Source organism: Carassius carassius, chromosome 40 (genome assembly GCF_963082965.1).
Source record: "Carassius carassius chromosome 40, fCarCar2.1, whole genome shotgun sequence".
NCBI lineage: Eukaryota > Metazoa > Chordata > Actinopteri > Cypriniformes > Cyprinidae > Carassius > Carassius carassius.
In genome coordinates this window covers 15,737,734-15,765,677 of record NC_081794.1, presented here as the reverse complement: position 1 = coordinate 15,765,677, position 27,944 = coordinate 15,737,734, and the positions used below count along the sequence as shown (strand labels likewise).

The 27,944-nt window shown below is 39.6% G+C and overlaps 1 protein-coding gene and 1 long non-coding RNA gene across 3 annotated transcripts; both read right to left on the bottom strand.

Moving 5' to 3' along the window:
• Window positions 1–254: 254 nt before the first annotated feature.
• On the bottom strand, window positions 255–13,752 carry polr2a (RNA polymerase II subunit A). Its single transcript, XM_059532183.1, has 28 exons — window positions 13,416–13,752; window positions 12,378–12,510; window positions 12,154–12,290; window positions 11,844–12,017; window positions 11,468–11,749; window positions 11,171–11,332; window positions 10,521–10,741; window positions 10,269–10,401; window positions 10,042–10,166; window positions 9,620–9,830; window positions 9,306–9,515; window positions 9,056–9,224; window positions 8,876–8,970; window positions 7,901–8,104; window positions 7,573–7,795; window positions 7,233–7,416; window positions 6,853–7,024; window positions 6,595–6,700; window positions 5,922–6,127; window positions 5,334–5,805; window positions 5,120–5,220; window positions 4,923–5,027; window positions 4,541–4,723; window positions 4,251–4,454; window positions 3,980–4,166; window positions 3,777–3,890; window positions 3,510–3,659; window positions 255–3,392 (listed from the first exon to the last, which is right to left on the bottom strand). Exons 1-28 carry the CDS (start codon window positions 13,500–13,502, stop codon window positions 2,245–2,247), a joined length of 5,898 nt encoding a protein of 1,965 aa, XP_059388166.1. The 5' UTR covers window positions 13,503–13,752; the 3' UTR covers window positions 255–2,244.
• Window positions 13,753–17,480: 3,728 nt separating this feature from the next.
• LOC132122208 (uncharacterized) lies at window positions 17,481–27,866 on the bottom strand. Of its 2 annotated transcripts, none has more exons than XR_009426350.1 (3): window positions 26,062–27,866; window positions 21,960–22,068; window positions 17,481–17,546 (listed from the first exon to the last, which is right to left on the bottom strand). It is a non-coding gene; the product is annotated as an uncharacterized LOC132122208 (long non-coding RNA). The 2 variants fall into 2 exon arrangements; XR_009426349.1 differs by lacking the exon at window positions 17,481–17,546 and adding an exon at window positions 20,059–20,164.
• Window positions 27,867–27,944: the final 78 nt, after the last annotated feature.

Sequence of the window (27,944 nt, the reverse complement as noted above, 5' to 3'; positions counted from 1 at the left end):
AGGGTGAGTAATGACAGAATTTTCATTTTTGGATGAACTATCCCTGTAATTAATGTAATTTACAAACAGTCACTTAAAACCATTGATTATAAACCTTTATATACACAAAAACTGTTTGTTTCAAATGTGTATGTAATGTAACTTTCTTCAGTGGAACACAAAAAATGACTTTCTTTTACAGGTAAACTGTTGTTTTAAGGTTAATTAATCACAAGCCCAACAGCGATGTAAAAAAAAGAAAGAAAAACACAAACAATCGTTTAGTCAAACTTTTTATTTTTTCAAGTCAAAAAAAACAAACAAAACATAGATACAGAGATGGAAGTATCAGATTGATTTCTATACAGTGGCAATTTCTCTTAATTTAAATTCTCCTTTCCCCATAAACCCAACCCGGTTATTACTCAAACTCAAGAAAACCCTGTCTTTTTTTCCATTTATGCTTTCATGCGCGCACACACACACACACACACACACACACACACACACACACTTACTGGGAGCCTGGGTATAGAGTATTAACTGGACTTGTTAGAAACATCCATGAAACTGAAGGCAAACAAGGGCATTAAAGAGACTGTCAGAACTGCTCTCCCCAATGCGATCTAAGGCCTTAAATCTAAAGCTGAAATATGCAAGAGCATCAAAAGTCTTTTACAAGTCAAAAAAAACCTCCTGCAACAACCACTGTCCAGATGGAGAGTAAGTTGAGGCAACCACAGGTTATAAAAAGGTAACACTCAAAAAGATCCTAATGCCTCTAACGCCAGAGTCAAATCAGTCTCTGTCGCCCTCTACTGTTAGAGCAAAAGAGGATTCAGAATCAGCTGACGAAATTTAGATATGAAACATATGCATATTCGAAAGGTAACAAACCAAACTGCATCATTCTCCCCTCCCCAAGCACTTAATCCAAAAAGCAAAGCTGACCCAACGACAACGAAGCCAGCGCAAGAAAAAGTGTAAAATAAATGCTTTTCCTCAGTAAAATCACACAATAGATTATCAATTGTAATGATGCATATATCAGAAAAAACAATTATACACTTGTTATATAAAAGGGTTGAGTGCTGAGGACAAGGAAGGACTCCTTAGATTTTAACCTAGGTGGTTTAAAAAAAAAACAAAAAAAACATGGTGCATCTTATGTAAAGCCAGGCTCCAGCCTCACTCTCATGATTAAAGAAAAATAAAACCAAAAAGGACACAATTTCACACTCTGTGCACTCAGAGGTACAAGACCGCTGGTTACCATTTTTTTTTTTTGCAGTTTTTTGAAATTGTAAATTACTGGGCAGATGCTGGTGAAGGATAAGGCTTGCATCTTTTGGGGACGATGGACTAGAAAATTGATGCCTCAAAGCATCTGTTCCCTCTCTCTGATTCTTAAAGAGGGTTAATCACTACACAAGACTTTTACCCATGTCATGGGCCGGCATACATAGACTACAGTATTACAAGACATTTTAAAATCTGCACAATGTGTGTCAGCTTCAACAAGTTTTCTAATAAACAGCCACTTTGAACATCCTGCTTTTTTAGAAATAACATTTTTCATAAGAGAACTCAAATTAGACAGAAAATCGACATTAATATTTAAACCGTCCTCAGTTCAGATCTGGAATAAAGAATCAAAACTGGGAGCAAGCGCTTATTTACACTGGGGAAGAAACTAATAGCTGTAAAATGTGAGAAAGGTCAGTTTCTCCCCCTTTCTATTTACGTTATAGAGATTTTTCAAGGTTTCATTTGAAACTTTTCAGATACAATCCACTGTTTTCTGTTTGAAGGCTTTTGGCAATACTTAAATTTCCTTTACATCCAACACTGAATTTGAGAAAAAGGGAGGCAGAAATGACTGGAAAGAGGAGGACAATGCATGATCTTTCTCCTCCAAAAGCAGTCAATCTCTTGCATCTTTCCACCAACTTTGAGAAATGGTTCTCCCTCTAAACTTAGAGCGACCAAAGCGGTCTATACAAAGGCAGCCTTGTTTGGCTTGTAGTTCAAACCTCTAACCTAACAGATGCAACCACTGAAGCCTGTTTAGTGAGGCTATTTAAGAACAATTCATGAAGTCCAAAAGAGAAAATTCAAAAAGGATGTTGTCACATGTGGGATCCCAGGTTCCTCAGCCTTCCCTGTACATGATAACATCCCCAGCTGAGTGGCTTTCCTTCAGTCTTTATCCCAGGGTCAGAGTGCCCATAAGGGAAGTGGGACAAACCCCGGCACCAACCATCTTTAATTATTTTCTTCATCGCTGTCATCAGGGCTGATGGCGGGGCTGTAGGTTGGAGAGGTGGGGCTGTAGCCGGGAGAAGTGGGGCTGTAGGTGGAGCCCTTTGGACTAGTTGGAGAGTAGGTAGGGGATGTGGGGGAGTATTTTGGAGAAGTTGGAGAGTAAGTCGGAGAGGTGGGGGAATATTTGGGGCTGGTTGGGGTGTATGTAGGAGAGGTTGGAGAATAAGTAGGGGAAGTGGGGCTGTACTTGGGAGTAGTTGGGGAGTAGGTTGGAGAAGTGGGACTGTATTTGGGTGAAGTGGGAGAGTACTTTGGGGAAGTGGGGGAATATTTGGGGGATGTTGGGGTATATTCGGGAGAACTGGGACTGTAGGAGGGGGAGGTGGGGGTGTATTTTGGGGAGGTGGGGGAATAGGATGGAGAACTTGGGCTGTAAGAAGGCGAGCTTGGTGTGTAGGTGGGAGACTGCGGGGTGTAACGCGGACTGGATGGAGAGTAGGACGGCGAAGTTGGGGAGTAAGAAGGAGATGTGGGGGAGTAATTGGGACTGGTTGGGGTATAATTGGGAGAGGTGGGGGAGTAGGAAGGTGAGGTGGGGCTGTAAGATGGAGAGGTTGGAGAGTAACTTGGTGAGGTGGGCGTGTAGTTGGGCGAAGTGGGACTGTAGCTCGGGGATGTTGGGGAATAGGACGGGGAGGTTGGAGAGTAGCTTGGAGAAGTGGGAGAGTAAGAGGGGGAGGTCGGGGAATAAGATGGAGAAGTTGGGGAATAAGACGGAGACGTGGGGCTGTAACTCGGTGAGGTTGGGCTGTAGCTGGGGGATGTTGGGCTATAGCTGGGGGATGTTGGCGAGTAGGATGGTGAAGTCGGGGAGTAAGACGGCGAAGTCGGAGAGTAAGAAGGTGAAGTCGGAGAGTAGCTTGGAGATGTTGGAGAATAAGACGGCGAAGTTGGAGAGTAGGAGGGAGATGTGGGTGAGTAGGACGGAGATGTGGGGCTGTAGTTTGGACTGGTGGGAGAATAAGATGGCGAAGTCGGAGAGTATGATGGAGAGGTCGGAGAGTAACCAGGGCTCTGCGGGGTGTATCCACCAGGAGAACGAGGCTCGTAGGCAGGAGAAGTTGGAGAGTAATTTGGAGACAAGGCTCCTGATGAGAAAGACAAAAGGGGAGAAAAAAAATTACATTAGCAGCCAATTACAACCAAGTAAACTAAGACCATTATTCTTAAAAACAGAACAAGACCAAAATAAACAGTAAAGAGACCTGGTGATGGGATATAAGGGCTAGCTGGTCCAGGGGATCCAGGAGAACCGGGAGTAGGAGACCAGGCAGGAGAATAACCAGGCGAGAATCCGCTGGCATCAGACGCAGCACTGGGAGAGAAGCCTGCAGCACCTGGTGTCATTCCACTTCCTGTATGGGGAAAAAAAGAACAGGGCATGAAATGAAAAATGTAAACATACACAAGATAATACACTATAAATACAGGTGGCAGTAAAACAAATCTGTATGTAGCATTTCTTCGCTCACCAACACTGGGAGACCAAGCACCATATGCAGGAGTGGCTCCTGTGTTCCAGGGAGTCATGGCAGGAGACATGCCACTCATGGGGCTGGGAGCAGAGCCAAAGAACATACCCGTTGCTGTGGTGGAAAGAGCAATGATTAACCACAGGTTTAAATTTGGGGACAGAGTATCAGATTTAAGCATTCAAAAAATAAGTTTGACTTACGTCCTGCAACACTGATACCAGGGATGTTGGTGGGAATCTCCATACCATACTTGCACTTCTCAGCATCCAACAGCAAATCAAAGCAACCAGTGCCTGCAGGAGCCAGCTGCCCCAGCATGATATTCTCAGACACTCCTTTCATTGGGTCACATTCACCATGAGATGAGGCTTCCATCAACACATCCACCTACAGAAGAGCAAGGGATAACATTTAAGATTTCTTTACAAGCTCAACCACAATATCTTTTTAAAACATTAAACGGAGCCTCACCGTCTCTTCGAAAGAGCACTTCATTAGTGGCCCAGTGTCCTGCCTGTTGATACCGTGACGAGTGATGGCCATCAAGTGACCCCTGCAGGTCATCGTGTCACACAGCAAGGCAAGATGGCGGTAGTTCACGTAAGAACCATCAAAAGAGATGACGTGGTACAACTCTCTTTCTAGAGCCTTACGCACAGCCTCAATACCAAGAACCTGCAGTTGAAGAGCAGACATTTCTGAATTTGATCTGAGAACCTAATAGTTTCCAAACTTTAGACAAGCTTTTAAACAATTCTTACAGTGAAAATCTCCACAATGTCGTTGGAGGTGGTTCTGACAGGGTCTACATCCTTCTCACTGAGAACCCTCATGAGGCTGACTCCATCAGTTTCCAGGATCCACTCTTGCAAAGCTTTAAACTCTCCCTCTTCTGTGATGATGATTTTTTTCTTGTTGTCAGTCTGTGGTAGATGCATGTACACCTACAAAAAAGGCAGGAGAAATTAAACCTCAATCTCAGGGCCATCTGTGTCCACAATTTTAAAGTGTCCTGTTAGCTCTTTTGTTTGTTTCAGGAGCCTGCCAATTAGCACTGCCTATTACTTCAGAGCTTGCACTGCCACACAGGCTTTCAGATTTACTGAAGTGAAATGTCAAAAGATAGAAGAAAAATAAAAATACCTTGCTGATCTGCTCAATGCCTTGCAGTGTCATGTCTGTCAGCATGTTCGATTCAATGCAGCGAAGGAAGACATCGTCATCCATCTTATCCACTACCTCCTCATCCTAGACAAAGATTCAACATTTACGATTTAACATTGCAAGAAAAGAGGCCAGTTACATACTCACCAGCAAAGATTAAAATTACAACGAATTACCTCTTGAAACTTGTTCTCATCACTATTCATGATGCGGATTCGCAAAACCAGTTTCTCAGCATTGTCATCATTGAAGATGCAGTTAAGGTCATCGCCAAATCCTTGGAGACAAATATTTAAGTTAGAAAACTATACAACACCTCAGCATCCATTCCGTTTGCCATTTAAAGTGTTGTATCAACATGCATTAATTCAATTATAATCTCAAGCCCACCTGCATTGATCTTCTCTGCGATTTGCTCCATTGTTAGTTTACGGTCAGTCATGTGTTTGCGATCAAGCTCGATACGCAGCAGCCAGGGTGAAATGCGGGTCACATCGAAGTCAGGCATCTCATAGTACACGTTGACCCACTCCTGATCCTCAGTCACCACAGTGTTCTGAGGGTTGGGGTCATAATAAATGGCTGTGTTGGCAGTGACCTTGCGCAAGGTTGTGTGCTCCAAACGACACAGAATATCTTTGGCCCTCTCTGCGTCACGGGCCGCTTGGCCCAGGAGAAAGACGGTCAAGGAGGGGGTCTTGGGTCGCTTGGAGATGTTGATAAGCTCTTTGAGTCGAGGCACACCAAGAGTGACGTTTTTGGCGGACACACCGGCGTAGTGGAATGTGTTCAGGGTCATCTGAGTAGCAGGCTCTCCCAGAGACTGAGCAGCCAGAGCACCTACCATCTCACCAGGGTGAGCCTAAAGAAAACAAAGAAAGCATCCTGCTTTTGACAATTTGATGAAACTAGATTACTCCCTATTTTCTCTCTTTTTTTTTTTTTTTCAGGTACAGTAAATAAGCGAGCGTTACTTACAATGGACTGGTTAAATTTGGACTCTATCTCTCCCAGCAGCCATTCAAAAGCCTCTGTGCTAAGACGGAACTCCTCAGTCATTCGCTTGGAGCACAGGGTGGAGCGCAGGTGGATGTTGAACAGCAGAGTGGCGTTCTCCTGGGCTTGCCTGCTTAACTGGTCTTCACCATTTACGATCACCAGCTTCTTACTCAACTCATGAACTCCTGCATTAAAAAAAGAGAGCAAATATCCATGTGCTATCGTTACAAGGCAAAGCTCACTCCAATAATAACAACAAGAAATGGTTAGTGCCACCACTATAATGACAAGGTAAAACAGCCATATTGGTTAGGGCTACATAAAATTGAAATCTCTTAAAGGTGCAGATTTGTAAAGTGCATGAGTTTGGCATCATGTCTTCAGTCAACACGTATGCAAAGATGTAACTGTGGCCTTTATAATCAGCTTGCACAGGTCTGCCACAAGATAGTGGTAAGCTACAGGGATCAGTCGTTAGCAGGCTTTATTTAGCTACCACAAGCAGGAGTCTTTATTTAGCTGGGAGACCCGCTCATATACAGATAGCCTTAAGTCAGTTAAAGCGGTGTATATAGCGTGCAAGTCAAAATAAAAAGTTAGTTATAAGATGCCTAAATAAAATCCCTTTATAGGCTCAAAGTACAAAACCCACCTTCCACTACTCTTGCTGGGTTAAGGTCAGTTGGTGTTCGAGGATTGATGCGGAAAATCTTCTGAGCATTCCAGATCATTCTGGCCAAATTGCACGGTAGTACCACCTATGGAAAACATGGTTTGGGTTTATGACATTCTACAGAAGTGTGCAAATAGTGATATTAATGCTTTGAGTTGTAAAAAGAAAAAGGACAATCCCAACCAAAGGGAATATGGATATTGATGGCACTTAAAATGGTACTCTTAAGGGTCAGACCTTGCTGTCGCCTGTGGGGAAAATGGCCCTTAAGATTTCTCGGTCTTCCTTCATCTTCTCATACTCTCTCTCTAGAGCACTCTGGACATGGGCATTGGTCAACACATCTTTCACCACATCTTCCTGTAGAGTGCGGCGGAGAGCTCTGTCATTGGCGTAGTCAAACTTGAACCTGAAAGTTAGATCAGTGACGTTAGTCAGTTGAGCTCTGAGCTGATGATCAACCATGACCTGAGAAGACTTGAAAGCAGACTCCTAAATAGCTTGCCATCCATGTCCTTGTTGATTTGAGTTAATACGGCTATATTGATTATATTACTTTGTTTAAATTGGTGGCAATATATAATTTTACTGCATATACTTGACAGAACAGAACTCACTTCTTCTCAAAGGCTTTGTGGGATGGCTTAAGGGTAGCCATGTTCTGGAACTCCACAGCCTCTCCTGCCAGACCATCCTCTCCATACCTCAGCTGGACAACTTGGTTAATGGAGTTTCTGACTGTAGCATCATACTTAACCATAACAGATTCCATAGATTTGATCAGACGACGCTGAATATAACCTGAAGGAATAGGAGTTTCATCAAAACGAAGTTTGAAGACAATTTCAGGCTTTAACGAAAACTAATCTGATGACAATTGCACATAACATCTCACTTAGAAGACTAGAAATTCAGATTACATTTAGTATTTGCCCTCAAAGCTGCTCAGTCCATTACCTGTCTCAGCAGTTTTGACAGCTGTGTCGATCAGACCCTCTCTGCCTCCCATGGCGTGAAAGAAAAACTCAGTTGGTGTGAGACCGGCCAGATAGGAGTTTTCTACGAAGCCTCTACTCTCTGGACCATAGTCATCTTTAATGAAGTGAGGGAGAGTGCGGTGCTTGAAACCAAAGGGGATTCGCTTACCCTCAACGTTCTGCTGCCCCACCACAGCAATAACCTAAACGGGAGAAGAGAAAGAACAAATACAGAGATTGTGAAAAAATTCCTGAACATGCTTTTGAACTATTTCAAGATAAAAACACCATCTACTGTCTTCTCTCACCTGAGAAATGTTAATTTTAGAGCCTTTTGAACCAGCCACCACCATGGATTTGAAATTGTTGTACTCAGACAATGACTTCTGGGCAGAGGATCCAGTCTTGTCTCGAGCATCGTTCAGAATGCGGTTGACCTGGTTCTCAAAGGTCTGTCTCAGAGTGTTACCTGGGGTGGGCTCCAACTCATTGTTGTGGGCTTTCTCAATGACCTGTGAGGAAAAAATCATGAAGCACAACTGAATTCATGTACAAAAGCAACAGTCTGTTGTGTATTTATAAATACCTAATTGAAGGAGTGGATGCAGAGTTGCCATATCCTTCATATTGATATTAATTATATTACATTTCTTGTTTGACTATTAATCAAGTTATGGCAAGAGTGAATTGTTTAACCTTATGTGCGCTTATGAGATATTAAAGAATCCTGCTTCATGCTGTACTTCTACTCTCTAAGATGATGACTTCATAGTGTGTGTGTGTAACGAACCATACTGATAAAATTCTAGCTAGGGCTAGGCGGCCTTGAAGTTCTGATAAGTTTTCTGCGTATGTGTATTAGTATCTGTCTGTACAGGGAGAAGCTCAGACAGTCCCAGGACAAACATCCAACTGCCAATGTCCAGTGTATCAGATATACATCTTTGGAGAGATGCCTTGCGTCTGACCTCGGATCACTTGTCTCCAAAATAGTTGTCAGAAGATGTTTGAATCGTTTACGTCTATACGTGGAAACTAAGTTTATCTAGGTTTTGGAACCAATCAGAATTTTGTTGACATTGACGCAATAAGTATCCTCTGTCAGGGTATAAACTGCTGTCGATTTTGAAATGTATGCAGAATGGCCTACGAACTCCACCGAGAGTACTGAAGCGGACTTCTGCTGATGAAACTACAAACCATGTTCTTCAGTAAATTTTTCTTTAATTGAATGCATCTCAGACTCCTGGTCTTCATTCATCATATCATATCTGTCAACTCACCTCTATCACATCCTGTTTGGCTTTCTTAATCGTGTTCTGAATGTCCTGATATGTCGACTTATCAGCAATGGAGTCTCCAATACCAATAGAGTGACCTGAAGCAGACAAGATAGTTGTAAATAAACAAATAAGGACCAAAACTGTTTGTGTGTGCAAATATCAATTTTTTTTTTTTTTTACCCTCAATTAGCAGCCAGTTATTGACAACAGTCTGGATGTTAGAATAGAAGAGTCGTGTGATGTCATGGCCCATCTCAAGGTATGAGATATGGACAAGAGAGCCAGCTGAGGTTCCCAATGACTTCTTACACAGGATCCCCATGATCAGCTCACCGTTCTCCACAATCACCTGCAAAATGAGATGAATGAATGAGCACAAACTTTCTTTTGCACAAAAACTATAATCCACATTTGGGCTGCACTACTGCACCTTAGTGTCTCCAGGTGAGATGTGTTTGTAAGGGCCGCTGTCCTCTTCATCCGGGTGGGTGCTGTGTGTGCGGATGGCATTAATGTGCCCAGGGATGATCAAGCTGAAGATCTGTTTGCCAGTCCAGAGAGGTCGAGGCTTCAAGATAGCCGGCTGGGGCACTTTGCCGTCCCATGTGGAGAGAAACATGAGGAGGTTCATCACCTCACCCTAAACAAAGCACACAAAATTATTTATTAGCATCAATTTCATGTACCTATGCAACCTAACAGCTAACAGCTTCATAATTTGGGACCACAGCTTTGTAAACTCACCCTCTCCAAGAAGACGTCTCTCTTGGTGAACTTGCGCACAGCTGTCAGTGTGTCCTGCACAATACCCATGACAGGTCTGTTGGACTGTGGTGTGACAATCATACGAGGCACCATGGCCAGCTCTTGGATCTCAGCACGGGTCTCAAGGGACTGTGGCAAGTGCAGGTTCATCTCATCGCCGTCAAAGTCAGCATTGTATGGGGTTGTTACACTAGAAGTGAAAGGGATTTTCTCTTTTAAAATGAAGTCAAAAACACTTATATTAGAGCAATGGTGCTAAATCTGACAATTCGTTTTCAATATGGATTTGTAACAATTTCAGCAATTATAACTAATGATACATTACACAACTCAATATATTGCCTGTCCACGTATCAATCTACAAACAACGCGACGGATCAAGTCTTATAAACCCAGTGCACCTGAGGTTGAGTCGAAATGTTGACCAAGGCAAGATTCGCACTCTGTGGCCCATCATAGACATTTTGTGCAGCGTAGGCTGTCTGTTGAACACAATAATGTCTCCGTCACACATGTGTCGTTCAACCTAGAAAGAAAACAAACAGGTTTTAAATGCTGTGCTCACTGTAACTGAAAATCACATTAAATTCTTACATTAAACACACTCAAAAAAAAAAAAAATACTGACTTTGTATCCAATCTGAAGGTGAAGGTCACTTGGTTTAGGGTGGAATCGCAGGTCAATTCTGTCCCCGTTGTCTCTGATAATATATTTGGCTCCAGGGTACTGACTGTTACCTCTCCTCACAAGCTCTTGGAGTCTGTAAAGTAAAAAATAATAATAAAAATTAAGAAGAATTTGAGACCACTGGGTTAAAGAGCTCTTTTAGAGAACTCTTAAAATATTATTCAGGAAAGAGATCAAAACAACTAACATTACCTGTCAATGTTAAAGGGTGTGACAATCTCAGGGAAGGTCATGTTTGCGGCGATGGAACGGGGAACGCCCACCTGGTCGATCTGCAGGTTGGGGTCTGGCGTGATGACAGTTCGGGCGGAGAAATCTACACGCTTCCCCATCAGATTACCTCGGACACGTCCTTCCTTACCCTTTAGCCTCTGCTTGATAGATTTTAGTGGACGACCAGACTTTTGCATTGCCTGAATCAAGAGCATATGAGAGCAAAATCATCATTAATATTTTCCTGATTGTCTACATAACTGCAGATGATCAAATAGCAAATGTTTTAACTGGCTGCACCAGGTATCAATGTGTCATGCAGCAGTCTTTTTTTTGTGTACCCAGAATTTTCTCACACAATTGCATTTTATTATAAAAGCATTATTTGTTAATAATAATAATAATAAAAAAAATGCATTTTTTTTTTTTTTTTTTTACAAATGCATTACATTTTTAATCGATACAAATTCTAAAGCAATTAGATTCCATGTAAATTCTATAACAACTAAGTTACCAATAAATCTTTAGTAGTGATTTTATTATTAAATATTGACTTAAAAATATGATCACTGTTAATAAGAATATAATTGTTGCTTCTCAGATCTCCTAAGGTATAGTGTACATCTTACCCTAGGTAGACCTGGCAGTTCATTGTCTACCATGGTGGCCACATGAAACTGAAGCAGCTTGACATCCTCTGCTATAACATGCGCTGCAGCTCCACTCTGCTCATTTCGCTTCAGCTGGTTATTGATCTTCACAATGTCCGCCAACTTGTGTGTTAAATCATCCTAAGGAGAGAAAAAAAAAAAAAAAAAAAAATTCTATATATATATTTTTACAATTGATATAAATCTAACAGCTATCAGTATTATGAAATGCATAAAACTTCTTTCCCACTGTTTAATAAGAAATGCTTTGCTTACTTGGTTTCTAGCAGAGCCCTGCATGACCACAGCTGGTCTCACAGCAAGTGGAGGCACGGGCAACACCGTGACAATCATCCACTCGGGACGGGCGTATTTGGGGTCCATGCCCAAGATCATGTCCTCTTCATCCGAAATGCGTTTGAAGATCTCATGCACACGTTCAGGGCTGAGAAGAATCTTCTTCTCCTGCGAGTCTTCGTTCACATGCTTCCACTCAGCATACAGCTCCAGGCCAGAGCGACGGATACGTGGCTGGTACCTGCCACAGCCTCCATGACCCTTGAGAAATAAAAGTTCAAAATCAGTTTTAAAACTTCCAGAAGCTGGAAAGTTTCAAACTGGCCTGTGTGCTTAGAGAATTTTAGGTGTTTACCTTCTCTTTAGTGAGGTCTTCTTCAGTCTCCTGCTGCTCCACTCCAAACTTGTTGTCCATCTCCTCTCCACCCTCACAAATGTTTTTGCCTTTACAGAGGTCATAGACGTGGGTCAGACGCTTCCGTGGCTGCCCCTTCGACTTGGTTAAGATGTCTTTGATTTTTGGATTGTTCTGGATAAAACAAAATTAGGAGAAGTTTAAATACACTATAAAACTATTTGACCAAAGGAACTTGATCAGAAGAACGAGAGACAAAAATTGTAACAATCGAATAAATCACACAAGGCAAACTGAAAATATGGCATACCGCGTCCACAAGCAGTTTTGAACAGAAGAAGCAGACACATCGGAGGACCTTCATGATCTTTGTGATGAAGCCAACATGAAAGACTGGCTTAGCCAGCTCAATGTGACCAAAATGACCAGGACACTCAGTCATGTTACCTGAATGACAACAAGCAAATAAGCGGAGGTTCAGCTTTAAATGTTTAACAACAAGCAAGACAGATAAATATCAGTTTATGAACATACCTGCACACGTCTGGCATCTGCCTGACCTTTCAATTACCCCTTGCCGGGGGTCCATAAGTCCCCCCAGTTTAGGGCGTCCTCCTTCTGTGGTCTCAGGGTACTTGATGCCACCTTCAGTAACGGACATCCGTTTCTGAAAATGATAAACAGCATTAAAGTATTGTACATTTTCACAACAATACAAAAATATTTGTACACTAAATGTACACTCAAGAGTATACTTCTTTTTTTTTTTTAATACATGAAATGCAACAGTTAAGTTTGCAAAAAGCAATAGTTCAGATGTCATCTGTCAATTATGCATTTAGCATTTTTAAACATTTTAATTTGAAACGTAATGGTTTAATGGTTGTATTTATAGTGGGTTTCTTTACATGCTGCACCCATTAAACACAATAACAATCAAATGAAGTGTCAAAAGATTGCTCAACCCTGCATTCATTATAAAAAAATAAAGAGGTATATGTCCTTAATTTACACATTATCGAATAAAACCAAGTTAGTTTGGCCTCGCTGTCTAAAGAAAATGCATTACAGCTCAACATTGAAACATGACATTTGCTCGTCATTTATTTCAAAATATAAGTGCACTTTGCAAACTGAACGTATTTGAGTTTAAATAAATGAAAGCATGCATATAAAAATTTTACATTTTATTGCCAGTAAGGGAGACATAGGGAACAATGTGGAAACATGGGATTAACTCTGGGTCTGCCATGTGACTCCAAAATTGTCACATAAAAGTAACGAATAACAAAATGTTACAAGAAGTTAAAACTGTATAACTTCAAACAAGGCTTTCAGTGTCGTTCTGCTAAATGTTACAGCAGGACTCTTGTGTAGTGTTCCTTCAACTTTCTAAACACATGCTCTTACTGAGGAAGAAGTGGCTAGCCGGCTAAGTTAGCAAAACACAAGTTCACAAAAGACACTGTATGTTAATATCCGTATTTAATGAGTTTAACACGATGTTGATTTGAGTAAGACAATAGTACTCAAAGAATTAAGAGAATACCCTCTCTCAAGAGCAAAACCTACAAGTTCATCAGGGCTGAGGACGCCGAATTGCACTCTCTTGATGAGGCGCAATGGGCATGCGCTGTCGCTGGAAGGCGGTCCGTGCATCCTGTCTATTCAAAGAGACGCGTCCTCCCCCGGCACGCCGCTTTGTAAAGAAGGAACACCTCTGAAACGCCACCAAGACTCTCCTGGCACCCAATGGTGACCGGAACTCGTCCGATGGCGGTTTCCCAGTGACCACCGTATCTTGCTACTCAACGTGCTTTTAAATTTGTGTTTATATACTAGCTATTGTAGCAACCAGCTATCCCCTTCCCTTTCCCTGATCTACCCTCCAGTGCGCTCTAAGCGCATCTGAGAGAAAACTGCTCTCACACGGCTTTATATAGACTGTACGCTTTGCTACAGGTTTACACAGCCTACTTAGCAGGGGCTGAACAGTCAGAGGGCGGGTTATGGATCGATCTCTTTGTGTGCTTATTGGCCGCAAGGCTGCAACATATGAATAATTCATTAAAGTTGACGCAGAACCAATGGAGTTGTTCGCTTTTGATTCCTGCGAATCCTATGTAGGCGGAGGCGGAACAAGACGTATTAAGAGATTCTATTGGCCCGTAAAAACCGAGGGCGGATCCGTGGACACATTATTCATGAATATTCAATAACATTCGTCAATGTAAAACATTATTGGTCAAACGTCCTCGTAATATTCATGAGCAGAGAGCATTTGACCAATCGCAACCAACGCTTTGACGGCGGTAAAATAACGTTCTTACTGCCCGCCTTTTTACGAGTATTGCCGATTTCACCCGACTGATATTTTTTCACCCTCTGAACAAAAATAAAAAAAACCTGCGCTGTTCCGTCCGTCTCGCTCTGGATCAGCTAACAGTGCTGGAAAAGAAGCTCGTGTGAGAGGCCTACACCTACCGTCGAGGATTAACGCCGTTATTTTTGTTTTAAATATGATTTTTATGTAATTAAAATTTTGAATCTATTTTTATTTTCTACGCTTATTCATATTTATAGAAATGTTTATTATGATTTTCCTTATTTTATTTGAGTTCTACGGGGAAATGCAAGAATCCACGAGGTCGAGTAATACACTGGCTGGACGGCACGTGCTTTTTTCGGTATGATCAGCTGGAAACTCCGCTAAAAGCCTGGGGTTTCAGACAATGCATTTTCAATGAAAACATTCGAGAAACTTTGATGTTTTAAACATTCGATGTTTTTTTAACTATTCTGAGAATTAGAATCTTATAGCTCACTGTAAAATAAAAAAAATAGATTTGTACATCTAGGCCATGTTGTTCTACAAAAAGGCGCTATCTTACGTTTTCTGGTTACCGATTTTCTTTAAAAAAATAATCGCAAATCTGTAGTTCGTAAATGATTTCATTTGATAATCTGATATAGTTTATTGTTCTCGTAGTTCTAGAGTGTGTAGTAATGTAACTTGATGTTACCTAGCGACTGTTGTGAGTTTCTGCTCGTTTGTTAGCCGCCATTCTTTGAGGAATGTGAACATTAAACGGCTCCCGTTTAAAGTTGTTTTGTCTGAAATGTTAGTTTACATCTTTAAAATTTTAGTGTGTATATTTGTGTTATTGATTATATAGGTTTATATTAGGGTAAATAGACAGCATTATTCGTCTACATGTTATGGATTACGTACATTATAGGCTACGGTGTAGACAGATGGTTGTATATAAAAAATGGACAATAAAACAAAACTTCTTGATATAGTTCATATAGGTTCGGTCACATTTTATACTTGAATTGGTCTCTTAGTTACATATAAATATAGACACCAGAAATATATCAGAATGTTACAGGAACATTAACTACTTTTTAGCAATTTTAGTTTTTAAAAAGGCTATTTGTGTTTATCTTGGTCTTGTCTGTGTGTGGTCTCAGACGAAGATGTGGCTTTTTAACAGATCATGTTTTGTATCACGTTCATGATTGCCTGTTAGCATTGAGCTTGGATGGCTGTGAATGTATTTTCATTAAAAAGATGAGGTTCTCTAATAATGTTCGAATCGGTTTCCGATTATATAATGAACATATATAATATAATAAACATCGATTTCTTAAAACAGAAAGATGATTTATAGCCGAAAAGAGTTGGTTCGTAGTGGTCATATCTACAAAGCTAATCGGATAATGGTACAAGAGCTTGGTTGTAACTCATATTGAACCCAAATAGACTTCTTTGAAACCACATGTATCGGGAAATTGGCTTAATATTCTGCTTTTGTGGATAAATATGAGTTCTTGGCTCTGTTTAGTCCCAATACGTTTACAGTCAAAACCTCATTGTTCTGTAATGTGGATATATGTTGTCTCAAAGTCAATCTAAATCGGTCTCCTCGCTTAAATCAAACCCTTGCTTAGAAATAACCCCAAATGAACATGGGATTTGAGGGATCTTGTCGTGTATGGCGGGTACAGTGGCGGTGAGATGAACAAACATGGAGTCTAGTGCTTGTGTACTTGGGCGGGTTTACAGGGCAGAAAAGAAGCCGAGTTGCGTAACTCCAGCTAAAGTGAAACGAGCCCGAGCTAGCTAACATTAGCATGAGGTTAACCGTGAAAACCTTACACAAAAATGAGATCATTGTGACGCAGTTATTAAATTGAAGGCAGTATCTGGGGGAAAAAGGCTACATGTTTATAACAACCCGTATACAATAAATAGGCGGGCTGATGGTCGTTTAGTTTGGTCGGTGCAACATGGAGGCTGTTTTCTACAAACAGATGTTTTCAGTACGAATGTTGAAAATCTGTTACATTTGTTTCTAACAAAGTTAAGCGTAACGAGTCTTAAATGTTTAAGGGATAATTCACTCAAAAATAAAACTTACATAATTTAAACCTGTATGAATTTTTTTCTATGGAGCACAAAATATGTAAAAAGAAAAGAAAAAAGGTTTGGATTGATATGAATGAAAAGACGCAACAACATTGATTCTGCTTTACAACTCTGTATTCCAAAGGAAGCTCGTATTTTTGAAATCACGTGGGGGAACTGGGTGAGCTGTCCCTTTAAATTTGACATTGTAACGTGAGAATTTGCTTCAAGTGGCTTACTACTGTGTTAATGTTAGAGAGTAGGTTTTCATCAACAGACTGTAATGTGGACAAATCTATATTAATTCGGAATGGTTTGAAATCGAATCATGACATTCATGTATTTTGCCTGTAAATAAAATATTTGCATTGTATTCAAATTCTTGGGTTCATTTTTTTTAAAGCCTTCCTACCTGAAAGGTCTGTGTGCTTGATTTATGTGCCTGTATTGAAGTGAATCAAACATTGAAATAACAGGAATGTATTAAGTCTCCTTTTGAAGTACAGTTGTGGGCAAATATTCTGGCAAGTGACATAGATTTTGAGTTTTGAATAGTTTGCTGTTTAAGCTGTTGTGGCGTTCACATTGTTTCTAGATTATTGTGTAGAGTGATCAGATGCATTTTAAATAATTGCTAAAAGCTTAATTTTGCCAAAAAAAAATCACTTTCCACCAAAAAAAAAGAAGAAAAATCACTTTTTTCTTCATCCTGACACAAAATGACCAGCTAACATTAATTGACTAATCATATCAGCAGCACATGTGAAAGTGTGGATGAGTACTAGTCAGGTGAAATCAGTATCATACTTTTTATATTGTAATAGCAGACTGATTGCTATAAAAGAAGGGAAGATGCGTGTCCAATCAATGTTACCAATGGTTACCTCCAAAGAAACACGTGCAGCCATCATCGCTTTGCATCAAAATGACCTCACATGCAAGGTTATTGCTACAAAGAATATTGCACCTGAAATAATAATTTACCAGATCTTCAAGGAGAGGTTCGACTGCAGTGAAGAAGTCTTCAGGACGTCCCAGAGTGTCCAGCAAGCTACAGAATCGTGTCTCCTCAGGAAGGGCAGCAGGTTGGTGTGAGAGCATCTGCACGCACAGTGAGGACAAGACTTTTGGATGATGGCTTGGTGTCAAGAAGGGCAGCAAAGAAGCCACTTATCTCCAAGAGAAACGTCAGGGACATACCGAATTCTGCAGGAAGTACAAGGATTGGACTGCAGAAGATGGGTGCAAAATTATTTTCTCTGATTAAGCTCCCTTCCAATTATTTGGGACATCTGAAAACGTATTGTTCAGAGAAGAAAATGTGAACTTTACCATGAGTCCTGTGTTGCGCTAACAGAGTTGCTTTTCAACCAAGGGAGTGGACTCTCTTATAATTCTGCCATGAATCAAGAATGATATCAAAACATCCTGCAAGAGTGACAACTTCTTTCAAACTTCTTACTTCAATACCCACTGCTCCAGGTGTGTGTTCACAGTGTGTGTGTGTGTTCACTGCTCTGTGTGTGTGCACTTCGGATGGGTTAAAAGCAGAGCACGAATTCCGAGTATGGGTCACCATACTTGGCTGTAGGTCACGTCACTTTCACTTTTTTTCACTTTCAATGATCCATGAGCAATCTGGTGATGATCTGTGCTTTTTCCAGCATGATGGAGCACCATGTCTCGAAGATAATTTCATTGTAATTTTGGATCTGTGGCCAGGCAAATCCCTGGATCTCAATCCCATAGAGAACCTGTGGTCAGTCCTCAAAAGGTGAATGGACAAGCAGAAGCCCACAAAGTGTGATCAACTCCAAGAACTATAAGAACTAAGGCAAGAATGGATCTCCATCAGTCAGGATTTGGCCCAGAAGCTAATACCCAGCATGTCAGAGCAAATTGCAGGGATTATGAAGAACAAGGGTCAACACTCTAAATATTGACTCATTTATATTATTATTATTATTATGTCAATAAAAGCCTTAAAAAGGTATGCTTATCATTGTTTTTCAGTATACCATAGAAACATGTTGAAAAAATAATCTACAACTACTGAAGCAGCAAATTATGCAAGATACAAAATTGATGTCACTGCCAAAACCTTTGGCCATGACTGTACACACTGCTTATTATTCTAGGTACAGAGGTTTTCTTCTATGTATCGCAAACCGAGCTGCAGCACCTCCTTGTGGAAGACAAAAAAATAAAAAATAAATTGAGCACTTATTTAGATTCCCTCTTTGGAACACTTTCACACACTTTTGTCCGTGCGTTTTAACATAACGGTAAATCCTAATCACTATATAGCATTTATTTTAAACCTTTATAAAGGTTTCTGTGGAATTTAACACAATGGACAAAAAAATCTTTGTTAAGGCTGGTTTCTAAGAGGCAGGCCATTAACAAATAACTTTATTCAAAGGACGTTTTGCCATTTTTACACGTTGCAAATCAATTTAGAAATATGGTTTCTTCAGGAAAACAATACAGACATATCACAACACATACTATTTCTAAACCATACGTTTGTATTAAACAACAGTGGGTTCATATTAGAAATTAGAGCAAAATTAATCTCACTTCGATACCAAACAAGAAATTATTAATAACACAGGCTTGCCACCTTTAATACCACGTGGTGTTATTGGATTATGCTCAAATGTTACATTATGATCGTGTTACAGTCGTGTGTAAATGCAAGAGATGCTGAGAAACTTGTCAAACTACAAATCAAAGGAGAGACATGACCACTAGATGGAAGCTTTGAGCGCAAAACAGACTCAGCTGAAAGCTCGTTTTCCCTCAGTCTGCTGTCCCAAATCGCGCACTTCATGTGGACTTTCGGTCTCGTGGACTTGAAATGCGCGTGCTCGCCGAGTCTACGAGTCCGTAGGCCGTCCCATTCAGCATTTTAACGCTCCGAAGTGCGCTCAGCAGCGCCCCTTTGTACCCTTGAAGCGGTCTTCCGCGAAGCCCGCATAGAAGCAGGCTCCACGCACTTCAACTACCCAGGAATCCTTGCGAAAGACCAATCAGACAACAGATGGGAGGATATTTCGCTCACGGACTGTAAACATGGCTGAGAAGAGAATATTTAAGTGTAAAAGTATCAATGTTTTTTATGACATAGGCGTACATTTTACCAGTTGTTACTTACAGTTATACAAACATTATCGACCAGTTGATATCTCAAACATAATAATAGCGCGTTAAATAATACGATCGCATTATGATTCATTACATAAATAGAACCGAATGTCATGGCTTTATGAGTCATATAAACGTAGTATGAATATTGAAACCTATACATTTTTCTTAAACTCATTTTAATTTTGTGTTAAAATTTAACATTATGTATTATTATGTACAAATGTATTTATCATTTAAATAACCATGACATCTATTCTAATGCCCAGGTGGCATTTACAATTATAGAACTGTAAAAGCAGGCTGTGTATTTCACATGGACATATTATTTGGGAAATTAAAATTAATCCTGTTCTCTATGCTAACGACTGTAATTTGTTTAATGATATTTGTGATATTTTTCTAATAAAGGGACTGATGAGATGACCTTTAAGTTTATTCAGCTCCGTATGGAGAGGGATAAGTCAACCAGACCTTCTTCCTGTTTCCGGCGTGACGATCGAGCCTGTCCCAAAATACCTCTCAATGCACCCTCGCGGACTCGCGCTAAGGGCCCTATAGGTCTGCACTACATGACGTCACCGAAGTGTGGACTCTGAGGAAGAACACAAGTCCGGAGTGTGCCATTTGGGACAGGGCCTGACTGGATCTTCCTCTTCCAAGCAGAAGCCACAATCAAGCAGAAAATGGGCTGTGCTTTGATCATGAGTTCTCAGGGAAGCCTTTTGTTCCAGTTTAGTAATCACAAGGCTCCATAAGTAAGCTTGTTTGGTAAAAAAACATTTACCAAGCCAATGTAATGATACGTTTTTAAGATGGTAATCACCGTGAATGGTAAAGTAAGTTTAACAAAATTAAGCTCACCAAGCAAAAATGTTTCTAAGGCTATATTTTAATCATCAAAATGTTGTATTATTTAAAACCAATGAGAATGAACACAACATATCATTACGATGACTATGAAAGAGAAGATGCTAAATGTCAAATATTGAGACACAAAAAAGTACATAAAAGGCAGTGCTAAAGTAATTACACTAAATAGCACTTCTCACTTAAATGTTAGTTTGTCGCTGATTATCCCAAACATTGATCATCCCAAACTTGGATCGCAGAAATTTCACCGACATTCCGGCAGACCAGGAATGGTTGTAACATGGGTGAGTTGTAACACTGTGTTCACCCCTTAGAAACAGAAATTAGCCTAAGTTCATACATGATCACAGTAGAGGATGCACTCTTAAAGTTTCCATAAGGATGTTTTTGCAGTGATGCCATAGAAGAACCATTTTAGATTCCCCAAAAGAACCCCCCAAAAATGCTTCGTATTTTTGGTTTCCACAGTGGAAATTTTAATTATTATACAACGTTTTCTGAAACAGAAATCCAGGGGGTTAGAGCTGTGGGAAGAATTTGATGTGAGAAGATATATAACGTTGAACACAATTTTGAACTTATTTTACGAGTGGGTTCTATTCAGATAAGCATTATGGAAAAGAAAGGCTAAGGCTACACGTGATGCTTTGGAAGGTATGATATAGTGAATTGAGAGAGAATCATGAAATACCTTTCTCTAATTTAACCTTCTTAAAGGTACAGTTCACTATAAAATCTTTTTTCATGTTCTAAATCTGACTTGGTGGAAGACAAAAGTAGATATTTTGAAAAATGTTTCCCTGGTTTACTTGTCCATAATTCCATAAAAGACAATGGGGTCCACTGTTGTTTTGAACCTCTATAACATTGATTGTATGGACAATAACCAGATGAAACACAGTTCAAAATATTTTGTGTTCTATAGAAGAGGGGTGGTGAACTGTCCCTTTAAGTACCCCAATACTTAAAGGCATAGTTCACCAAAAAAAAAAAAAAAGAAAGAAAGAAATCTGTGATCATTTACTCATTACTGTCCAAACAGTTTCTGCTCCTCACTGATTTCTAAAGGAAAGGATTTTTCCATATTATGGAATTCAATATAGACAACAAATGTTTGTTTACTCAAATTACTCCAAAAAGTTTTAATTTTTTGTTCACTAGAAGAAAGATACTCACACAGGTTTGGAACAACTCGAGGGGCTGTGAAAAAAGCAACAAATGCTGAGACTTTTCATGCTGAAAGGCCTTTGATAGGTTGTTACGGCCCCTTATTTTTGAAATGTGGGAGTTCTTTGACTTTCAACAAAAGTTTATTACAATGTTTATTACAAGAAAGTATAGTGTATAAACAGGCTAAAGTAAGAGTGATGGCAAATGAAAATATATTTGAAGCCTTTTAAATATTAATAGAAACAAGACAGGGATCCATTATCTGCTTTATCTATAGAACTTTAATACAAATAGAATGTCTTAAAGTCGAGGAAGTCGGACACAAAATTAAAACTGTGACTGTAATATTATTAGGTTTTAGTTTATAGCATAGGAGCTTATCCATATATAAATACATTTAAATAAGACAGGAGTACTGCAAATAGGAGGTTATTCAGGCTCTTGCTCACATTTCCCAGAGTTCTAATCACACACACATGTGCCTGGCTTTGTCCAGATAACACAGACTCTCTTACCTTGGGAAACTGTCCATAACTCCTTGGATTATCTCTGATGCTGCCTCCTTTTCCCAAGTCGAATCTCCTGGTCTCCACATCGTGACTGCTCCTCTGTTTGTGGGAGTTCCTGAAGTCAATATTCATCCTATCATTCTAACAGTCATTACTCATCTGCATCGTGTTGATTTCATCTGCCTTCAGTCAACTTAACATTGGTTGTTCCTAATTCTGTGTCGTGACAGAGGGACTGAAAAAAATGTCAAAAAATATTTTTGAAAAAAAAAAAAAGTTTCAAAACAAAATGCACAAATGGATGGCTGGGCAATTCCCAATATTTAAGAAATGTGAGAAACAAATAGACAAAGAATGAGAACAGTGTTTTAAAGAAACATTCAGCACTTAATCTCCATTCTGAGAGGAATATGCTTGGAAGATGAATATGAGAATGGAACCAGAAACCTTACTAGTATACAAAATTACTCCACAGTGTTTGGACAGTGTGTGTTAAGATAAAGGGCTGCCAATCTTACATATTTTATACTTTATCATGTACTGTAAGCTGTCACAAATATTTTGGATTGGAGCTAAAGAAATAGAACAAACCATTTATTACAATACAAGAACATGTTTTGGTATAAATTTCGTTTTAAATTTAAAACGGATGAACTGACAATCAGAGCATTTTAAGCAACATCAAGACACTGCAGGAAACAGGAACTATATAATTAACATCATATATTAACAGTATGGAAAAACAAGTATAAATTATATATTGAATAATTAAATATAAATTTTAAAGGAAATTACAAAAAAAAAGACAATAAAGGAAAAGTATTGCAACAATATTTTTAAAATTAAAACAATTTCAGAGCAAGTCATAACAGCACTGTGCAGTTTTTGGGTTTAACTCTTTTTATTGATGCTATGCAATCAGAGAGATACAGAAAGATAGAACAACAATTGTTTCAATCTATTAACAGAGATCAAGATTAATTTAATCCCAAAAATTAGTCAAACACAAAATGCAATTACGAATGCCAGCACCAATAACAATATATGTACAGTCGTGGCCAAAAGTTTTGAGAATTACATAAATATTGGAAATTGGAAATGTTGCTGCTTAAGTTTTTATAATAGCAATTTGCATATACTCCAGAATGTTATGAAGAGTGATCAGATGATATGCATATTCCTTCTTTGCCATGAAAATTAACTTAATCCCAAAAAAACCTTTCCACTGCATTTCATTGCTGTCATTAAAGGACCTGCTGAGATCATTTCAGTAATCGTCTTGTTAACTCAGGTGAGAAAGTTGACGAGCACAAAGCTGGAGATCATTATGTCAGGCTGATTGGGTTAGAATGGCAGACTTGACATGTTAAAAGGAGGGTGATGCTTGAAATCATTGTTAATCATGGTGACCTGCAAAGAAACGCGTGCAGCCATCATTGTGTTGCATAAAAATGGCTTCACAGGCAAGGATATTGTGGCTACTAAGATTGCACCTAAATCAACAATTTATAGGATCATCAAGAACTTCAAGGAAAGAGGTTCAATTCTTGTAAAGAAGGCTTCAGGGCGTCCAAGAAAGTCTAGCAAGCGCCAGGATGGTCTCCTAAAGAGGATTCAGCTGCGGGAGCGGACTGCCACCAGTGCAGAGCTTGCTCAAGAATGGCAGCAGGCAGGTGTGAGCGCATCTGCACGCACAGTGAGGCCAAGACTTTTGGAAGATGGCCTGGTGTCAAGAAGGGCAGCAAAGAAGCCACTTCTCTCCAAAAAAAACATCAGGGAAAGATTGATCTTCTGTAGAAAGTATAGTGAATGGACTGCTGAGGACTGGGGCAAAGTCATATTCTCCGATGAAGCCCCTTTCCGATTGTTTGGGGCATCTGGAAAAAGGCTTGTCCGGAGAAGAAAAGGTGAGCGCTACCATCAGTCATGTGTCATGCCAACAGTAAAGCATCCTGACACCATTCATGTGTGGGGTTGCTTCTCATCCAAGGGAGTGGGCTCACTCACAATTCTGCCCAAAAACACAGCCATGAATAAAGAATGGTACCAAAACACCCTCCAACAGCAACTTCTTCCAACAATCCAACAACAGTTTGGTGAAGAACAATGCATTTTCCAGCACGATGGAGCACCGTGCCATAAGGCAAAAGTGATAACTAAGTGGCTCGGGGACCAGAATGTTGAAATTTTGGGTCCATGGCCTGGAAACTCCCCAGATCTTAATCCCATTGAGAACTTGTGGTCAATCCTCAAGAGGCGGGTGGACAAACAAAAACCCACTAATTCTGTGTGTTAAGATAAAGGGCTGCCAATCTTACATATTTTATACTTTATCATGTACTGTAAGCTGTCACAAATATTTTGGATTGGAGCTAAAGAAATAGAACAAACCATTTATTACAATACAAGAACATGTTTTGGTATAAATTTCGTTTTAAATTTAAAACGGATGAACTGACAATCAGAGCATTTTAAGCAACATCAAGACACTGCAGGAAACAGGAACTATATAATTAACATCATATATTAACAGTATGGAAAAACAAGTATAAATTATATATTGAATAATTAAATATAAATTTTAAAGGAAATTACAAAAAAAAAGACAATAAAGGAAAAGTATTGCAACAATATTTTTAAAATTAAAACAATTTCAGAGCAAGTCATAACAGCACTGTGCAGTTTTTGGGTTTAACTCTTTTTATTGATGCTATGCAATCAGAGAGATACAGAAAGATAGAACAACAATTGTTTCAATCTATTAACAGAGATCAAGATTAATTTAATCCCAAAAATTAGTCAAACACAAAATGCAATTACGAATGCCAGCACCAATAACAATATATGTACAGTCGTGGCCAAAAGTTTTGAGAATTACATAAATATTGGAAATTGGAAATGTTGCTGCTTAAGTTTTTATAATAGCAATTTGCATATACTCCAGAATGTTATGAAGAGTGATCAGATGATATGCATATTCCTTCTTTGCCATGAAAATTAACTTAATCCCAAAAAAACCTTTCCACTGCATTTCATTGCTGTCATTAAAGGACCTGCTGAGATCATTTCAGTAATCGTCTTGTTAACTCAGGTGAATCAAAACAATCTATAAATTCAAAACAATCTATAAAATCAACAATTTATAGGATCATCAAGAACTTCAAGGAAAGAGGTTCAATTCTTGTAAAGAAGGCTTCAGGGCATCCAAGAAAGTCTAGCAAGCGCCAGGATGGTCTCCTAAAGAGGATTCAGCTGCGGGAGCGGACTGCCACCAGTGCAGTGCTTGCTCAAGAATGGCAGCAGGCAGGTGTGAGCGCATCTGCACGCACAGTGAGGCCAAGACTTTTGGAAGATGGCCTAGTGTCAAGAAGGGCAGCAAAGAAGACAAACTCCAAGAAGTTATTATGAAAGAATGGGTTGCTATCAGTCAGGATTTGGCCCAGAAGTTGATTGAGAGCATGCCCAGTCGAATTGCAGAGGTCCTGAAAAAGAAGGGCCAACACTGCAAATACTGATTCTTTGCATAAATGTCATGTAATTGTCGATAAAAGCCTTTGAAATGTATGAAGTGCTTGTAATTATATTTCAGTACATCACAGAAACAACTGAAACAAAGATGTAAAAGCAGTTTAGCAGCAATCTTTTTGAAAACTAATATTTATGTAATTCTCAAAACTTTTGGCCATGACTGTATATATAACACTACAGCAATACAAAAAAAGATCTCTCTTTCTCTCTCTGCTCTCCATTTATTAGTAAATGAGGCGCAAGGGAAAGAAACTGTAAAGGCCAGGCATAGAGAAAGTGTTTTTATTATTTCCTTACTTTTCTTTCAATATGTATTTTTTTTTTAAATGTGACATGAAGGGTTTCCAAGTAATTTTTTTCTGTATTACCAAGTACTTTTAATCTGATTCACTGTGCGTGTTTTGATATCAAAAGATTCTTTGTCATGTAAACACTGTTTATTTGTACTCAGACCGCTGACAAACCTATGAAAAGTCAAGGTTTAACTTGACTTTTCATTCATTTGCCCAATGCCATATTTGTTATCCTGTCCTCCCATTACAGGCGGACGTTCAACAGCCCCCTCATCCCCAAAACTCACCAGGAGTCTGTGTGTGGCTGACTCCAGATGTCCCAGCCTCTTTTGTTACTGTGGAGATTCAGCTGGCCACTGCCCTCTCATTAGTGTCTGCTGATCCATATGTCATGTTAAAGACAGCCTTTGATCAACACTGAGCAGGGAACATTTCAGCCACCTATATTCACAGCAGACAAAGATTAGAGGCAATCAAACAACAAATATAATCACCATTTAGAATATGACAAAGCGTGTTTACAGAGTTTAATGGGTGATACAAGAGGACGGTTTGTGAAGACCACCTCTGTCTGGCCTATTTGTTGTTGTTTTTTAGTTAAAATAGTATTTAAATAATATAAAATATATCAATGTACTTTTGCTTAATGCATGATCCTTGAACATTTGCTATCAAACTGAACCAAGATCTTATCCCAAAGGTACCTTAAATCAAATACTTCATACGAACTTCCTTATCAACAACTAAACTTCCTTATCCACACTGAGTGATAAAACATCTATTGTCTACATATCTTAACATAAGCACCATGCTTTTAATATTGACTGTGGGGAAATGTCTTGCATTTTTGAGTTTCTTATATCCTTGTTTCAATTACCCAACAGCTCAAGAAAAAGTAGAATCAGTTTTACTCCACTTTTACTTGGTTACCTGAACTTGATAAACTCCAAATAGAAAGAAACTATTTAAAACAAGCATGTGAACTGAAAGTTCTGTAATCAAGCTCACAATAAGAACCACATAGAAGTGTGAGAAAAGTGACAAAGTTCCAACAAGTCGGAGAGATCATAAGAACTACACCTCTTCCAAGCAGCGTTCCCATGGAGACAAGTGGGCTGGCATACAATAGAAAAGAAAAAGAAGGAGTGCGAAAGAGAAAGGAAAAATAGAGAGAAGGACCGAGGGGCACAGGGGAAAGGAACGTAGGATGGGGGGTATATAATGAGCTGTTCGGCAGAAATTTGGCCATGAAAAAAGCAGACAGAAGAGGAAGAGCGAAACGAGAAAAAATTTCAGTATGAACTCTCATTTTCCTTATCCTGTTGCCCTGCCCTCCGCAGGTCGTTTGGGCTTGAAATTTTTTTCTGAATGTCAAGACAGACTGTTTTAAAGAGTTCTCCACACACAATGCCATTTTAAAACAAGTGGTTCCTGAACTTGTCAGTAGCTATAAATTGAGAGTAATTAGGATCAATCTATCCAGCAAATGCCAGATGGAGTGATTCAGCAAACGAGGGCAGGACAAAAAGTACAGAGGTGCTATTTCTCTGCTCTGCGAGAAGGCCAAATCTGTCATAGAAGGCTGCCTCGGCCAAAAACTTCAATGTTTACCACTCTATTCCAACGCTTCTTGCCATAAACGTACTCTTCTTTAGTCAAGGAAGTGGAGAGAGGAGAAAATGGAAACCAAAGTTCATGTCCATGCCCTTCTCTTTGATCTCTCTTTTGGCTACCTCACTTATCTAAAGAGTTTTACCCAAGTATTGTCTGGCGTCTCTCTCTTTCTCCCCACTCCTACTCTTTATCTCTTTCCCTCCTTGTCTCTATGGCCAAGCTTTTTTTCTGTTGGCATGGCTCCTGTTTGTTTTCAGCCATTTTGGGGACTGGCAGTGCTCGTAACAAACTGCTTAAATGGCGTCCTCTCACTCGCTCATTCTCTCCCTCGCTTCGGCTCTCCCTCCCTTCCTTGCTATCATCAGGCTTGGTGTATGTAGAGTAGTGAGTGTGCATGCTGAAAGTGTGTGTCTAATGAACAACAAAATTTGGAATAAAAAGAGAGTTGGAATTAAAATGAGGCTGGGGGGTGGGTGCGGGTGAGTAAGGTGTATGAGGCTGGGGGAGATAAAAAATGCAAAAACAGCCCAGAATCATTTGTCAGTGGCAAACTGAA

Excerpts from the sequence above, each read along its gene's own strand:
- polr2a (XM_059532183.1), bottom strand. The coding sequence starts at position 13,502 with ATGCACGGACCGCCTTCCAGCGACAGCGCATGCCCATTGCGCCTCATC. Across the intron at positions 10,742-11,170 it reads AACTGCCAGGTCTACCTAGG|GCAATGCAAAAGTCTGGTCG; the intron begins GTAAGATGTACA and ends CTCTTGATTCAG. Across the intron at positions 3,891-3,979 it reads TGGTATCAGTGTTGCAGGAC|CAACGGGTATGTTCTTTGGC; the intron begins GTAAGTCAAACT and ends TTTCCACCACAG.